Below are 17,467 nucleotides of genomic sequence, written 5' to 3'. Positions count from 1 at the left end.
ACCTGACAAGTAACAATTACATTTTTCACAGAGGAGCCACGGGAGACAACACATAATGTTTTTGTGTTTGTCACACTGTGGCACATCTCCATCTTTTATAAAATATTTACAGAAGATTAGAAGGAAAGACTGGCTGGTTTTTCAATCTGACAATTTTGTTTAGCATTTGGAAACACATTTGGTCAAATCCTCAGAAAACATTTCACAGTACTGTGGACTGTAGGTGGACCGTTACAATCCTCTGTAATAATTCCATTATACACGGTAGATTAATTCAAAGTTGTTGTTTTTTTTCTTGTTTTTTCTTCCTCTGATAGACTTTCATTTTCTCCTTCTGACAATAACAATACAAAGGGGACCCCGGAAGACAATGAAATTGAATCATTTTTGTCACGGCTGTTAACAATTTACATTGCACTGACAGGTACCAAACTGATGTAATATTACTTTCCAATCTTTCGACTGTGACATTTTAGTGCTGTAGCCTAGCATACACTCAAAGCACTGTAGTCCCCACAAAGTTGACAGGGCACACAACCCCATATTTCACTCTCTCCTGTTTTAGTTTATGGACACCAGTGGCCACCTCTCCCTAGAGCAGTGTGAAGGGACTGCAGGGCTGTGACGGTAATGAGAATGAATGGTTCTCAGCACTCTGGCACTAAATCGCTGATGATGTTTATGGCACACATTTCCATCTTGCCGTGGCAAAACCTTTCACAGTCTTTTGTGACTATTAAGTAAAGCTGCCAAAATGTCCCTCTTCTCAGTGTTCTCAACAGGTAAGGGAATGAGGCACCACTCATCAGCCTAATTGCATTTCAATAAATCCACAGGCAAACGGGAGAAATCGATCCCTGTAATACCGTGCATATTACATTGGCAAACACCTCTAGGAACGATGTGGTTGTGTTAGATGCTGGTTTAAATCTTCTATCATCTTGAGAGCTGATGTCATCAATTTTGTGAGGTTGGGTATTTGAACGAAAGAAAGATTTTCCTATCATGTACTGTATGTACATTATTCTCAACCCTGTTACCTTATGTCAACCCTGTTACCTGATGCCAACCCTGTTGTACAGCAAAGCTCTGTGACCCTGTCAAAACTGTTTCTCTTCAGTAGCCTTGACTCAAGATGAGATTTGCAGACAAATTGAACTATCATCAACTAGACATGGCAGCAATGTGTTGAGGTTTCCAACAGAGATTACTGTTTTGTGAATTCAGCTTAAGTTACTCTTGAGTCATTTCTGTGTGTGTGTAGACTTCCGTATTGTCTTGAGTAAGTCATGGTACAAACAAAGTGATTACTCACTGTTGTATTTTGGCACATCTCCCAATTGTAAGTCTTCTAACAACTAAAACATTCTGTACTTCTGAGAACTTCAGTCTCCAACTAATGCAGAATGTTTGGCACAGGCACAATTTTTGCCTTTGTGCTGGAGGAGCCCATGTAATTTGGCATCCTGAATGTGAAGGGAAATGGAAAAGCTTAAGGCAAACAGAACATTTATGAGAAGTGTCATGACGTTGGCCTCTTTGGGTACAGGAAGGACAGTTGACCCCCTCCCCTTTGTACCATCACCCAACCTACCTTCCCCCCCAACCCAGGGTTGTAAAAATTCCAAGAGGAGAATCTACTACAACATGTTTCATAGAGAGACAAAGGAAATTCTTCCAACTCATAGAATTGGAGAACCTAGCGACATGTGTGTTCTGGAGAAGATATGGAAGATTGATGAAGACTCCAGCTACGAACTGATCCGCTTGGTACAATTTTGTGATACTCAGAAGAGACAATATAGCCATATTACCCTAAAACGGTCTACATGATAGCCTCAGCGATGAGACTGAATCCACATGGTTGTATACAATGTATTATTAAGGATAAAGCTATTTGTAATACATTTAGATGCTATGTACTGATGTTAATGTGATAGAATTATATTTCTGTAACCAAGTCTAGCTCAGTCATAGGCACGCCCCCAGGGACACATACAGGACCAGGCGTCATTTGACAAGCCTGTTCTCTGGGCCCTATAAAACACCCCCTGATTTACATTTCTACAGACCAGACCTCCACTCCATCGTGAGTTTGGCCCAGAGGTTTGACCAGCCAAGTATTCTACTGAAAGTGAACCATACCACGTGGTTAACTTTTAGACTATCGATATCGACAGAATAAGAACAAGTCTTTGATATTAATTATTAGTCTGCAGCTAAGTAAATTATATCATCGAACGCAAAGACCAACCACATCAATTCTATGATGACATTCATGAATGTCGCTCTGACAGATCCATTCTAACCGAGAGAGAGAGAGAACGCTGACAAACTCTCCATCAGAACAAAACTCTCCAACAAGAATCCCGACGACACATGAGCGTAAATATATATTGATTGCAAAGGTTCCCGAATGAGTGAGCCTTCAATTGGCAATTGTTAATATTAATGAACTCTGTGTAACTTCTCAGCTTACCGTTTTATGACCCATTGTCTAACAGACCAGCCATGCTTGTTAGCCAGTAGGGCACATTCCTCTACCCATCATTGGTGACGATAATTACTGTTTGTATGTTTTCTGTTAATTACTTAGTGTAGTAAATAAATGATTTTAAGACAATTGATGTATGGATGATTTTAGTAAAGACTGGGTTCGTGCAGATAACCAAGAATTACAACTTTCATGATGAGACTGAAACAACATACGGGTTAAGATTGACTGCTATCGATGTAAAATATTACTAAGTATTTTAAGAGTTTATTCAGAGGATAACAGCTCTATAAACGTTCTTCTGTGGTGCCCCGACTTTCTAGTTAATTACATTTACATGATTAGCTTAATCAGGTAATATTAATTACAGAGAAATAATTTTATAAGTTAGCATGTCATATCACTTAATCCGGCATAGCCAAAGACACGACAGAAGTATCGTTGACAAAATATATGTATTTGTTTTGATTTGACTCAGAGTGTGTCCTCGCACACTGAGAAGCCGGCGATGTGATGATGAGATTCATTTGTTATATTCAGACTCCCATTAGAGCTATCCATGCTCTGCAGAATCCCTGTTGTGAGGCACAACTAGGAGTCCAGGGCTAGATTGAAGCATTACATTGCACCCCCACAGATCCTGAGATTCCATTTGGTTTTAAATGCAATGTAAATGTGAACAGACTTTGCCCTTAAGTCTCTCTTGGGGCAGTGCTCTTTCTGAGGTTATCTTTGAGGTCTCAAACTGTCGATTTTGTTTGTTAAACTGTGTCAGACCAAGTCATTTTTCTGCATTTTGAGATGGCAGCCTTTTGACATTGGTGAGAGTACTGGGAAATACATTTGCTGTGGAAAGTCAGCATGAATATTGTTGATGTCGCCAACAGTGGCAAAGACAATACTCAACTGGACTGTTTATCATGAGTGGAAGTAAACAGTTTGTGCAGGCAGGTGTATTTCCCTTATGCATACAGCACAGAGTAGAAATACTATTAATTCATACTGTATGCTGTCTATGAATCAGACATGCACCTCAAAATAGTGAATCTCAAATGTATTTCCTTGATTCCTCACATCCTCTCCCATCGCCTTTTCCTCAAAATGCATTGGAGAGGATCCTAGATTTGTCCTTCAGACGATCTTCTCCAATGTACTTTGAAAAGGAGGCAAGGAGAGATAATGAGAGGAAATGCAATTTATTAGTAGGAGAGGGGGCAGAGGAGGCACATTTTATGAACGGAATGACGTAAAAACCCAAGAGTCAAACAAATAGGTCCCCTTCTCAAGTCAACAGTGCTTTCACCCACGGAACGTCACAGTATTTTTTACTACCTGACACTGTCACCCTTTGCTTACCTGAAGATGATGTTGGCAGTGATTTCGCCAAGATATCAAGTCCTGTCTAAATCTGTGAAAGGCTGCTACGTTGCCTGCATGAACGAAACAAATGTGCCCCTTAAGAGCACCAGCAATGTCTCATGTAACACAATGTTGATTCCACTAATGGACTGAGAAAATGTTGGATTGTCTGGGGAGAAAGGCATCATGACTCATCAGCCTGATCGATATTCAACATGCCATCCATCTTGCAACTGTCTGGATCTGGACCATGTGATGACTGGTAGATAAATAATCGTATATAAAATACTAAAATACTGGTCACTTTTTACGTAAAGTAATAAGCACATATTACAACAGCTGTTCAGCAAGAGCACTTAATAACATCAGATATAAGATAGAAATACAGGTTGCCATAGAAACAATAGATACAAAGTAGACACCTTATGAGCTGTAACTGTCAAAATGGAGGTACAATAAGGAAGCCTGTAGACAAGACAAGACTATTCCTGCGTCTCAAATGGCACCCTATTCCCCTTCAGAGCCCTATGGGCCTGGTCAAAAGTAGTGCAGTATATAGAAAATAGAGTGCCATTTGGGACATATAATCCTCTCAACCACGCTAATATAGCACAGCAGTTCTTCTGTTTGCTGTGTCTGTTCTCTATGGAGATTCATCTAATCAATGGTTTGATGATGTTTATGAAAGGCACATCTCATAAAGCCGCAGCTTATTGAATTAAAAGACAGAAATCGACCAAGTATGTCTCCAGAGAGAGCAGAAGTAAAGATTTGGTTCATGTCGTCTGCTTTCCCCCTTTTTTTCGCATTATAGGAAGTAAAGAGCTAAAGGATTTTCCTGTATAAAATGTTTGGATACAGTGTACTGGAGATGTTGATATAGTAGAAACCCAATTCAGCAAGATCTTGAACATGTGTTATTTGCTATATAAAAGCCGGCTTTGTCCTGCACGTACCTTGTACCGAACCCTCCTCCGGAGAACCCTGTCTCACAATATTCACACCCTTTCAAGATGCGTTCTCTAAATGAGGTTAGCTGCTGTCAGCAATGCACCAGTCTGTACTTCAGTGTTGATTCCACTCATGTACAGTGAGGAAAAAAAGAATTTGATCCCCTGCTGATTTTGTACGTTTGCTCACTGACAAATATAATATATATTTTTAATGGTAGGTTTATTTGAACAGTGAGAGACAGAATAACAACAACAAAAAAATAACAAAACGCATGTCAAAAATGTTATAAATTGATTTGCATTTTAATGAGGGAAATAAGTATTTGACCCCTCTGCAAAAAATGACTTAGTACTTGGTGGCAAAACCCTTGTTGGCAATCACATAGGTCAGACGTTTCTTGTAGTTGGCCACCAGGTCTGCACACATCTCAGGAGGGATTTTGTCCCACTCCTCTTTGCAGATCTTCTCCAAGTCATTAAGGTTCCGAGGCTGACGTTTGGCAACTTGAACCTTCAGCTCCCTCCACAGATTTTCTATGGGATTAAGGTCTGGAGACTGGCTAGGCCACTCCAGGACCTTAATGTGCTTCTTCTTGAACCACTCCTTTGTTGCCTTGGCCGTGTGTTTTGGGTCATTGTCATGCTGGAATACCCACCCACGACCCATTTTCAATGCCCTGGCTGAGGGAAGGAGGTTCTCACCCAAGATTTAATGGTACATGGCCCCGTCCATCGCCCCTTTGATGCGGTGAAGTTGTCCTGTCCCCTTAGCAGAAAAACACCCCCAAAGCATGTTTCCACCTCCATGTTTGATGGTGGGGATGGTGTTCTTGGGGTCATAGGCAGCATTCCTCCTCCTCCAAACACGGTGAGCTGAGTTGATGCCAAAGAGCTCCATTTTGGTCTCATCTGACCACAACACTTTCACCCAGTTGTCCTCTGCCAATGAACATCTGAATGATTCAAACTTCAGACGGGCATGTATATGTGCTTTCTTGAGCAGGGGGACCTTGCGGGCGCTGCAGGATTTCAGTCCTTCACGGGGTCGTGTTACCAATTGTTTTCTTTGTGACTATGGTCCCAGCTGCCTTGAGATCGTTGACAAGATCCTCCCGTGTAGTTCTGGGCTGATTCCTCACTGTTCTCATGATCATTGCAACTCCACGAGGTGAGATTTTGCATGGAGCCCCAGGCCGAGGGAGATTGACAGTTCTTTTGTGTTTCTTCCATTTGCGAATAATCGCACCAACTGTTGTCACCTTCTCACCAAGCTGCTTGGCGATGGTCTTGTAGCCCATTCCAGCCTTGTGTAGGTCTACAATCTTGTCCCTGACATCCTTGGAGAGCTCTTTGGTCTTGGCCATGGTGGAGAGTTTGGAATCTGATTGATTGATTGCTTCTGTGGACAGGTGTCTTTTATACAGGTAACAAGCTGAGATTAGGAGCACTCCCTTTAAGAGTGTGATCCTAATCTCAGCTCGTTACCTGTATAAAAGACACCTGGGAGACAGAAATCTTTCTGATTGAGAGGGGGGGACAAATACTTATTTCCCTCATTAAAATGCAAATCATTTTATAACATTTTTGACATGCATTTTTCTGAATTTTTTTGTTGTTATTCTGTCTCTCACTGTTCAAATAAACCTACTATTAAAATGATAGACTGGTCATTTCTTTGTCAGTGGGCAAACGCACAAAATCAGCAGGGGATCAAATACTTTTTTCCCTCACTGTACACACGCACACAAACACACACACACACACACACACACACACACACACACACACACACACACACACACACACACACGGGTGTGTGACTGTGTCTCTCAGACAGACACGGTGCTTGACCTATACTGTGTACATTACAGTAGATAACCCCTGTGTGCTGCAAGAGAATCTATAGCCGGATATGTCTAATCATCTCTGCTGCCAGCAATAGAAAGACATTGCAGTCATTTGTTGCAATGAGGGTTGAGATGGGAATGAATGAGACTAAAGACAGATCAAGTTGAATAGCTACGTGGGATCATTTTTGATTTGATGGTTCCTGTAATGCATTTGCAATTAAAAAGGTAATTGTGATGTTAATAGAAATGCTCTCCTAATATCTGGTGTCATCATTACCGTAAGCCTTACGTCAACATAAATGGCAGGCAATGAAAGTTAAGTGTGAATATTTCCATGTGAAAATGTATTTATGAATGTGGGATGATGTGGCCGAATGCCAGCACCATATCCTGTGCATTTTTTCGCTATGCGAGCCAATCCCCATTAATTCAACCATCCATGGACGCTATCTAACTAACACACTGCATAGTCACCTGTGCAATTGTCCATATTTGGACAGCCTCCGTCTCAGCAGGACTTTCAACTGTTTGATTCATTTTTCTTCATCCTGTCCTTCATCTCTGTTCAGCCCGTTCAATTTCTTGTTTGTTTATACCTTCACTAACAGCTACATTCCCTCTCCCTCTCCTTGCCCCATTTAACAGAAATGATTGGTAATTACCGTTTGTTTGTATTCTGTCCAGTTCTCTGTTGAACATAGCTCAGTTAAGTCAATAGTTCATTGCTACATCATTAGCGCTTTATCTTTTGCTTTTCTGTAGTGGTGCATGGTCCGCGGACTTGCTTCCATCCATAGCTTCTGTATGCTTATTTTCACTGGGCTTCTGTGGCAACATTAGTATTAGGATTCATTGTTGCACTCAGGAAAAAATATCTAACAAATGCTTCATCAATCTAACATCTACCCCCTTGGAAGCAGCGCAGTTGCTCACCAGGCAACCGTGGCTCAGTTGGCAGAGCATTGCGCCTGCAATGCCAAGGTTGTGGGTTTGATACTTGCTGGGGCCACCCATATGAAAATGGATAAGAGTGTCAGCTTTAACCCCCTGAGGTTGATGTATGTGACATGCTGAAATCAAATTAGCATAATAAAACAATCCCCATAAAATCTGTCAGTTTAAGACAGAGAACAGTTTTTTTGCATCGAATGCATCTCAATCCATCGCATCCACCTACGTAATACTTCCACATCTAAGGTGAACGGTGACAGAGCTAGAACGGTGTTTGTCAGACCATGAGACATTCTGACAATTGGTCTTCTCACAAAATTGTCTGTAGCCTACAAACGAGTATGACCCCTCTAGGGAAAGATGAGACTGTCATGAACACGACAATGTTCTCCGTTTTGACCCCCACAAGCATCTTGGGACTCATCTGAAGTCTGTACAGCCTATCTGCCAACTTATTTATTAAAAAAAACTTTTTTAAAAACTTTTTCTACCCAATTTCGTGGTATCCAATTGGTAGTTACAGTCTTGTCTCATCGCAGCAACTCCCGTACAGACTCGGGAGAGACAAAGGTCGAGAGCCATGCGTCCTCCAATACACGACCCAACCAAGCCGCACTACTTCTTGACACAATGCCCGCTAAACCCGGAAGCCAGCCACCCCAATGTGTCGGAGGAAACATCGTACACCTGGCGACTGTGTCAGCATGCATGCGCCCAGCCCGCCACAGGAGTCGCTAGAGCAGGCCATACCCTCCCCTAACCCGGACGACGATGGGCCAATTGTGCGCTGCCCCATGGGTCTCCCGGTAGCGGCCAGCTGTGACAGATCCTGGACTCAAACCAGGATCTCTAGTGGCACAGCTACAACTGCGATGCAGTGCCTTAGACCACTGCGCCACTCGGGAGGACCGATCAGCCAACTTCTGTCTGTAGCATACAAACAGTTTGGGCTACACACTAATATGACCCCTTTATGTAAAGGACGCCTATCGGCCTCACAAGACTCATCTGAATGTCCCCCGGTACCAGTCGAAACAATTTATGGAAGTACAAAACATGACCAAAAGTATGTGGACACCTTCTCTTCGAACATTTCATTCCAAAATCATGGGCATTAATATGGAGTTGGTCTCCCCTTTTCTGCTATAACAGCCTCCACTCTTCTGGGAAGGCTTTCCACTAAAAGTTGGAACATTGCTGCAGGGACTTGCTTCCATTCAGCCACAAGAGCATTAGCGAGGTTGGGCACTGATGTTGGGCGATTAGGGCTGGCTCGCAGTCGGCGAACAAATTCATCCCAAAGGTGTTCAATGGTGTTGAGGTCAGGGCTCTGTGCAGGCCAATCAAGTTCTTCCACACCGATCTCGACAAACCATTTCTGTATTGACCTCGCTGAATCAGGAAAGGGCATTCCCCAAACTGTTGCCACAATGTTGGAAGCACAGTATTGTTTAGAATGTCATTGTATGCTGTAGCATTAAGATTTCCCTTCACTGGAACTAAGGGTCCTAGCCCGCACCATGAACATCAGCCCCAGACCATTATTCCTCCTGCACCAAGCTTTACAGTTGGCACTTTGCATTGGAGCAGGTAGCATTCTCCTGGTATCTGCCAAACCCAGATTCGTCCGTCGGACTGCCAGATGATGAAGCGTGATTTATCACTCCAGAGAACGCATTTCCACTGATCCAGAGTCAAAAGGCGGTAAATTTTACACCACTCCAGCCAACACTTGGCATTGAGCATGGTCATCTTAGGCTTGTGTGTTGCTGCTCAGCTATGGAAAAACATTTCCTGACGCTACCAATGAACAGTCATTGTGCTGACGTTGCTTCCAGAATCAGTTTGGAACTCAGTAGTGAGTGTTGCATACGAGGACAGATGATTTTTACGCTCTACGTGCTTCAGCACTCAGCAGTCCCGTTCTGAGAGCTTGTGTGGCCTACCACTTCGTGGTTGAGCCGTTGTTGCTCCTAGACGTTTCCACTTCACAATAACAGCACTTACAGTTGACTGAGGCAGCTCTAGCTGGGCAGAAATGTGGTCTTGTTGGAAAGGTGGCATCCTATGACAGTGCCACGTTGAAAGTCATTGAGCTCTTCAGTACTGCCAATGTTTCTTTGGAGACTGCATGGCTGTATGCTCGATTTAATACACCTGCCAGCAACGGGTGTGGCTGAAATAGCCAAATCCACTCATTTGAAGGGGTGTCCATATACTGATTTTTCTTATATCTCTCAGATATAAGATAAACACTTTTTTTTGGGGGGGGGACTATCTGTTGTTCCATGTAGTGAGTCGGTTATTCAATGAGCTAATAGTAGTAAGGCCAAATGTTTCCTCAAGTATTTGTTTTATACATTTTTTAGATACTTCAAGGGCTTAAAATTCTAAAATTATCCTTCGTAGGATGTTCTTAAAACAATTCCATTTAGCTTAGTAGACAGGACGTAGACTCTTGTGGTTTAATGGCATATATCACTAAATGTGTCTGTACAAAATGAAATGATATGGAAACTATTTTGACATTATACCCTTTTTCTCTGTTTCAGGGGCCAGTGCGGTGTTTACCCAGCAGCCCACAGACCTGGTGGTGGTGGCGGGTCAGCCAGTGACCCTGGCCTGCTCCATCCCTGGATACCACGGCATGGTGCTCTGGCTCCGAGATGGCATGGCCCTGGGAGTCAACAGGGACCTCTCAGGTAGGAAAGCCCCTTACTTATTATGCTATCACTTTACTTAGAATGGTGATAATGTGTTATTTATCAAGGACGACGACTCATAATAATGTCTGGAATAGAGTTAATGGAATAGTATCAAACATATGGTTTTCATATGGTTGATACCTCTCCATTGACTCCATTTCAGCCGTTATTATAAGCCATCCTCCCCTCAGCAGCCTCCATTGCAAGCTGTGCTGCAGAATGGTATAGCATGTTGGGAGTGCATGACATAATAGTATTTTACTGTCAGCCATTGTTGCCATTAATGCTAGTTCGACCACCAGAGGGCGTATTTGAGAAGCTAAGTTATTGAAATGATATGCATCTGTAGGCCTAAGAATGTTAGAATGTTAGTTATTGAATGTTGCTGTTTTAGCGTAACTTACTTATTGGCATAAAAGCCTACTTCAATATACAGTATATCAATCAATCATTCATTAATTTGTGCATGTCATCACACAGCATACAAGCCATCCATGTCCTTAAACACAGTCAAGCATTTTAGTTATGAAACAAAATAAAAAAAGGGAGCCTTGCATAATTAAACAATGAATAAACCGCAACATGTCGGCTAAAGCGATTGAATTCATTTGACTGTTTTTAATATTGGCTGTACATTTTTTGTTAGAACAGACTGTATGGGATTGATTATAATTTATTATTGTATTTGTTGTGCTGTTTATACTGTTAGAAATGTAGCTTAATTAAATTGATTAATATCGTGGTTTCTCTATTCCAAGAATAACGAAAACGCATTTCTGGCCTCAGGGTTTCCGTTAGGAATATATGGTGCTGTACAATGTGACCGGTTGGGAGTAGGCCTAGGCTACTAAGCGACTGGGAGGGAAGAGCAAAATAATCCTAACATTTCCACACCCTAATTGTAGGCTAACCAACACCCAAACAGAGATTCAGTGAAAATAAAAATCGTATTTATTTATCAAGACCAGTCTTCATGCTTGTCTCAAAGCAGCGCGAAACGGTGCTGAAATAGTTGAATACATGCGGGTAGGCTATTGCTTCAAATACTATTATAACAATTGGATGACTTTGGGTGTTTCAGTAAGCAACAATTTGTTGCCTTCAATTGCATTAGCCAACTTTGTTCCAATATTTCTGTAATTCAGTGATATTTATTCCCATAGTAATTTATTACATTTACTTGTGGAATCCATCCAGATGTGGTTAGAAAACAGTGCATGTGGTGGGCTATGCAAAGAGATAGGTGAAGTGACATGCCATTAAATACTGGTAAAGTCCCTAAACTTGGCAAGAATCTATTGTCCTGCTGATAGCCCATCAAGGGTGAATGGCTTCTTTTGTATTCCAATTTATTGGAAAGGCTACGTCGTTGCATACTTACAGTACAGTGCACTTTCACTCCATTATCCGCCTGACTCTCTACCAATGCCACCAGATTATTATTTATATTGTTGTTATCTATTCGGTAACATTCCACAAGTAAATGTAATAAATAAAACACCTATATTAAATAGCTCAATCTCTTCTTCTTCATCCTCATCATTCAGTTCATTCAAATTCAAAATTCAATTCAAAAGATTTTGTCACTCCCGTTCAACAACTCCAAATCACTTTTGCATGTGCTCCAAAGGGATAACTTGAAATAACATAATATAGGTTAAATAATCAAAAGGCAAAATTGTATTATTTATTAGCCTAGTGGATATGAGTATTTTAGGCATATAATGTGAATTAGGCCTCATGTAAAATCATTGTCAAAAGTGCAAGGGATAGTGTTGCATGACAAACAGGTGCTGTTAGATTACAATATAATTAATTTGCCAGTTTGGAAGACTGTAAACAATACTAAATAAAGTATAAGTAATACCAGAGTCTGTTCTAATTAACACAGCATAGCAAAGCTTAAAAACTGCCAGATTTGTGAAATTGCTTTATCCAACATTTTGCGGTTGCATGAGGCTTGATGATCATAGAATCAAACAGGCAACAGAAACAGGAACAGCATAGGGCTGAGTGATTCACTCATTCCTGGCTTTCGTTCAAATAAGTAATATTTTAATGCAGGGTTAAAGACATTCTTTCTGATTGTCTTTATTATGCAGTCTCTCCTCTCGCTACAGCTAATTTTGTTTGAATTATTCTGTGGATTATAATAAATTCATATATTTGTAGGGGTTTATGCATTTTTCGTTATGGCAAATCTGGTCTCTGATATTGAGTTAGAAATGTACAATTTTAGAGTACTTAAGCATTGAATACATTGCAAGTTTGCCATTTTTTGGCCTTTATGCTACACTTTACGATTGGACTCAACTCCGACTGACCGTCTATTGGTAGTCAAAACTGTGGCACAAATTGGGGGATTTTTCCACACCTAACCGAGCTATTAGACGATCCTTTTGTAAATTAATGACGATGTGAATGTTTCAGTCAGTCTCTATCCCATCGCACTAGACTCCTGCATCAAGCAAAACAAATCAGCTGATGGATGGTCCCGGAGTTTGGCGCAATTACACTTGACATGTGGACTGACGATTTTGAAAAATAGGACACTTATGCCTTACAGCCCATTACATAAATGAAGAGTTGATGCTATCCACCACGGAGTGGGACAGTGCAGTTCAAAACTGCAGATAACCTCTTGCGTGTATCCTACCACTGGGGGCGCCACACGCATTTTGGAAAAAATTCGTTCCCATTTTCAACGGCCTACTAATCAAACTCAGAAGCTAGGACATGCATATACTTATTTTATATGGATAGAAAACAACCTAAAGTTTCTAAAACTGTTTGAATGGTGTCTGTGAGTATAACAGAACTCGTATGGCAGTCAAAACCCCGAGACCGATTGAACCAGGAAGTGGGATTCTGAATTGTGGACTCGACTTCACAGCCTTCCCTGTAATTCACAACGTGAAAAAATGATAATTGAGCACTTTCCAGTGCTTCCACTAGATGTCCCCAGTCTTTACAAAGTGTTTTGAGGCTTCTGCTGTCGAAACTCAGTGTAGGAGACGATGTGGCAATTGGTCACAGTAGGAGGGCCATCAGCATTGTGACGTCGGCGGCCGTGTCTGCCCCCAACTTTGGAAACGTTTTGAAACACAATGAAATCGTCCCACTCGAATCTTATTGGCTCTCTTGTTGAAACAGGCCCTGAAGATTAATGTTATACAACGTTTGACATGTTTGAACGAACCTAAAGGAGGGAAACAAGTCATTTTTCGTTAGCCAAGTCCCGCGCCCGTATCAACCTTTGGTTACAGCCTTCGGACGCGCTAACAACAGCAAGCTAATGGAACATAAAGGATGGACTTTTTTGACCGAAAATACATTTGTCGTGGACCTGGGATCCCTGGAAGTGCTTTCTGATGAAGACAACTAAAGGTGAGGGATTATTGGCAATATTATACAAGATCAGATGTGATGTGCGATTGTTCCAAGATGGCGACGAGCTAGGCTTTCTAGCTCATTTTCTGAGTATCGCATCCCCTTTTATCTCAAAGTGTGATTACCCTGTAAAGTTAATTTAAAATCTGTTATGACGGGTGTTTTCAAGAGATATTCATCTATAAATCTTAGATTGACAATATAAAAAAAAAAATCGTTTTCAAATAGTAATTTATAAAATTGTAGCACTGTTTCCCGGGACGCATTTTATGGGAAAATAGTTAGTCAACGTTAGGTGCCGATGTAAAATGCTGTTTTTATATAGAAATATGACCTTTATTGAACAAAAGATTGCATGCTGTGTGTAACATGATGTCCTAGGTGTGTCATCTGATGAAGTTTGTAAAAGGTTAGTGCTGCATTTAGCTGTTTTTTGGTTATATGTGATGCATGTGCTTGGTCGGAAAATTCATATGATGCTACTTTTACCATGTACTCCTCTAACATAATCTAATATTGTGCTTTTCCTGTAAAACCTTTTTGAAATCGGACAACGAGGGTCGATTCAAGAGAGGTGTATCTATAAAACGATATGAGACAGTCCTATATTTGAAAAAAATAAATATTGAATTTCGTTATGCTAATGTCGCTAGGAGTTTTCGCTGGAAAATGATCTCGCTAACGGGATGAGACGCTCAAGAGGATAACATAAGGCCAGCTACTGTGAAAGAACACTTGTGGATCTTGTTGATTTCCTATATGGCTTCAAAAGGCCAACTGTCCACCTGGTAATTGTGTGGTTCCAAAAGATAAAGCGTCACCTTCAGATGGATGTGTGATTTCATAGAGAAGCCAGCTTCGAGCCTGCGACCAGGCATGGTGGATGATATCCTTTTCCTACACAGCAATTTGAAGAAATCCAGTGATGAATGGACTGTGTTTGAAGTTATTGTTTTACTATATTTATTTGTTGTCTAAGATTAGAATGCTATTTAAACCGGGGTGGCAGGTAGCCTAGTGCTTCGAGCATTGGGCTAGTAACCAAAAGGTTGCTAGATCTAATCCCCGAGCTAACAAGGTAAACATCTGTCATTCCGCCCCTGAACAGGGCAGTTAACCCACTGTTCCTAGGCCGTCATTGTAAGTAAGAATTTGTTCTTAACTGACTTTCCTAGTTAAATAAAGGTAAAAAAACCTTTAAAAGAGAAAAATGGACGCGGATCTGGCGGGTCTGAAGAAACAGCAGTCTGTGTTTACTCACAGCCGAGACATCAGTGACGCTGCAGTGAAAGCTAGCTACCTCATTGCTAATGAAATCGCAGTGGCTTCAAAACCATTTAGTGAGGGTGAATTTGTAAAAACCTGCATGATGAAGGCAGCGGAGATTGTGTGCCCTGAAAAGCGCCAGGCTTTTGCAATTATCAGCCTGACTAGAAACACAGTTGCAGACAGGATTTCCGATCTTTCAGTGGATTTGGACAGCCAGTTAAAGCAAAAAATCGCTCTCTGCCACATGGCCTCAAACTGCCCCATTTTATTTCTCTCCATCGCCGACAAGATCTTTCAACATTTGGATAATAAAGCATTTAAAGGCTGACATTGGTTGATTTTCAGTTTTTAAGTATATACGTTTTTTCAAGATGATTGATGAGAAAGGTATCTTCCAACCCATCTCACTGCACCCTTATATGCCATGTCTTGAAATATACACATTTCCATACTTCTGACAGACAAATTTCTAACTACACCGATAACTTTTGGACTTTATAACATTCCCAAAAGGCATGGATTATTATAACCTCATAAAAAATGAACCTTTAAGCCATTACATTTTTTGTTGACCAAATTCAAGACAGACGTTCCGCCAAGTTGGGCCTCTCACTTCCTCTTCCTCTCTGGACATACAAAAAAATAAAAATAAAAACATCAAACATTTTGTTTACCTTTTTGTTCACTATTTAGTGAAGGACATTGTAAGTTTGCACATTCAAAAGAAGAACATTTGGAAATATAAGAAGCCAGGAAGTGATATCACACTGACCTCTCACCTCTCTTTAGTTATAATGTTTTTAAAGGTTTATAATATGCAAAGTGCAGTGTAAGTAAAAAAAAATGTAAATAACATTGTAAGCTAAATGTTTCATGATTTTAATGATGATTTGGTAACGTTTATTAACTGAGGTGGAAAAGGTGTTGACATTAGGCTACCAGTGCCATCTAGCTAGCTAGCTAGCTACATTAGTGAATGATGGTGAAATGCTAGCAAGCTAGTTTTTGCCACCCTGTGTTTCTACAAACTAAAGTAGTTATTTCTTTGAGTCTGAAATGGGGAATTGAATTTGAATAGTTTGAATCTGAATGTTTGTCAAATTCATTAAAGAAAAGTCCACCTGAAAAATGTTCTCCTGTCTCCTTATTTCTCCTGGTTAGCCTATTGTCTGCAAAGGTTTTTACATTGAAACTACAAAGTAATACAAATTTCACTTCACTTTACATTAAGTTGCTTGCTACTGGGTAGGTATATTATAATTAAAAGTATATCCTATGTAGCTACATTGTTCTAATATTAGACTTGATTCGGTATAGCCTTTGATCCAGGTCATAACATAGAAATAAACAAATTGAAAATTACCAGTAGTTAATGACAGGGTGTGGCTTGTTACAATTGTTGTTACCTGGTCCTAGCCTATTTATCAACCCTGGCATTACATGTGGATTCAATGATAGCGGAACCTTGTAGTTACATGGAACAAGGTCAGATTTTGGTTTCATTTATTGACATGGTAATTGACCGGTGACTTTAAAACGTGTAATTACAAAACATTACTTACTTAGTGGAATAAGAAAATGTGTAGTAACATCAGTAGTTACACATGTGGATAAACCTTCACCAGTTGTGTAATAACAGATTCCTCAACATTCCTATTTTCATTTAACTACATAGTAAAGCCTATGTAACTACTAAATGAACACAGTTATTACTGTATTAGTTACATAGTAATAGGAACAACTTAATGTAAAGTGTTACCCTCCTTTCTCTCTTCTTCTCCTTCCCTCCTCTCTTGGACACATCCTTTTTCTGTGGCCTCAATATCCCTCCTCTGTCTGTCCATCTCTCTCCATTCTGCTCTCTCCCTTAGTAACTGTCTCTTTGTCATGGTTCTCAATTGTTGTTGTGTCGCTCACATGTCCATTGATCTGCACTTTTTCCTTTCATTACCTTCACGTAATTGAAAAGAAATCCATGCGCGCTCTCTTCATCAAAAAGGTATCTGTCACTCGTCACATCGGTCCAAATGACAGAGCGATGCAATGGAGCAATGGAGTATTTAATTAGAGTTTGATCATTAATTAAAAGAGCCACTTCACGTGGCACAGGAGTCACAAACACTGATTGTGTAATTGCTGTTTTTCCAAATTCTCACAAGTGTTTCAAATGTATTTCATGGTGTGGCTTAATCAGAACCCTCTTCTGAATTATTAAACAAAGACAAATTAGGGGGTTTATATGCTTTTTGCATAACGGGAGAGAAACATTGGGGATTGGGCCCAATCACAAATGTAAAATTGTCATAAGTGCAAGTGATATGGTAAATGGTCAAAATTGCACAAGTTTCATCTGTAGGATCCACACTCAAAAAATGTATTCTCAAAGTAATTATATGCTATTTTATTCATTTAGAGCAGGGGTGGGCAACTCCAGTCCTCGAAGGCCTGATTGGTGTCACATTTTTCTCCATCACTAGCAAACACAGCTGATTAATC

General features: G+C 40.6%; 1 protein-coding gene across 2 annotated transcripts in view; it reads left to right on the top strand.

The window, feature by feature from the left end:
- Positions 1-17,467, top strand: part of kirrel3a (kirre like nephrin family adhesion molecule 3a) — a 261,823-nt gene that overhangs the window by 126,251 nt on the left and 118,105 nt on the right. For both annotated transcript variants that reach the window (XM_029699881.1, XM_029699880.1), the window contains exon 2: positions 10,160-10,309. In XM_029699881.1, coding sequence (XP_029555741.1) covers positions 10,160-10,309 — 150 coding nt within the window. The remainder of the gene's footprint in view (positions 1-10,159; positions 10,310-17,467) is intronic.

Source organism: Salmo trutta, chromosome 19 (genome assembly GCF_901001165.1).
Source record: "Salmo trutta chromosome 19, fSalTru1.1, whole genome shotgun sequence".
In the NCBI taxonomy this organism is placed as follows: Eukaryota; Metazoa; Chordata; class Actinopteri; order Salmoniformes; family Salmonidae; genus Salmo; species Salmo trutta.
This window is presented reverse-complemented; position numbering and strand designations above follow the sequence as displayed.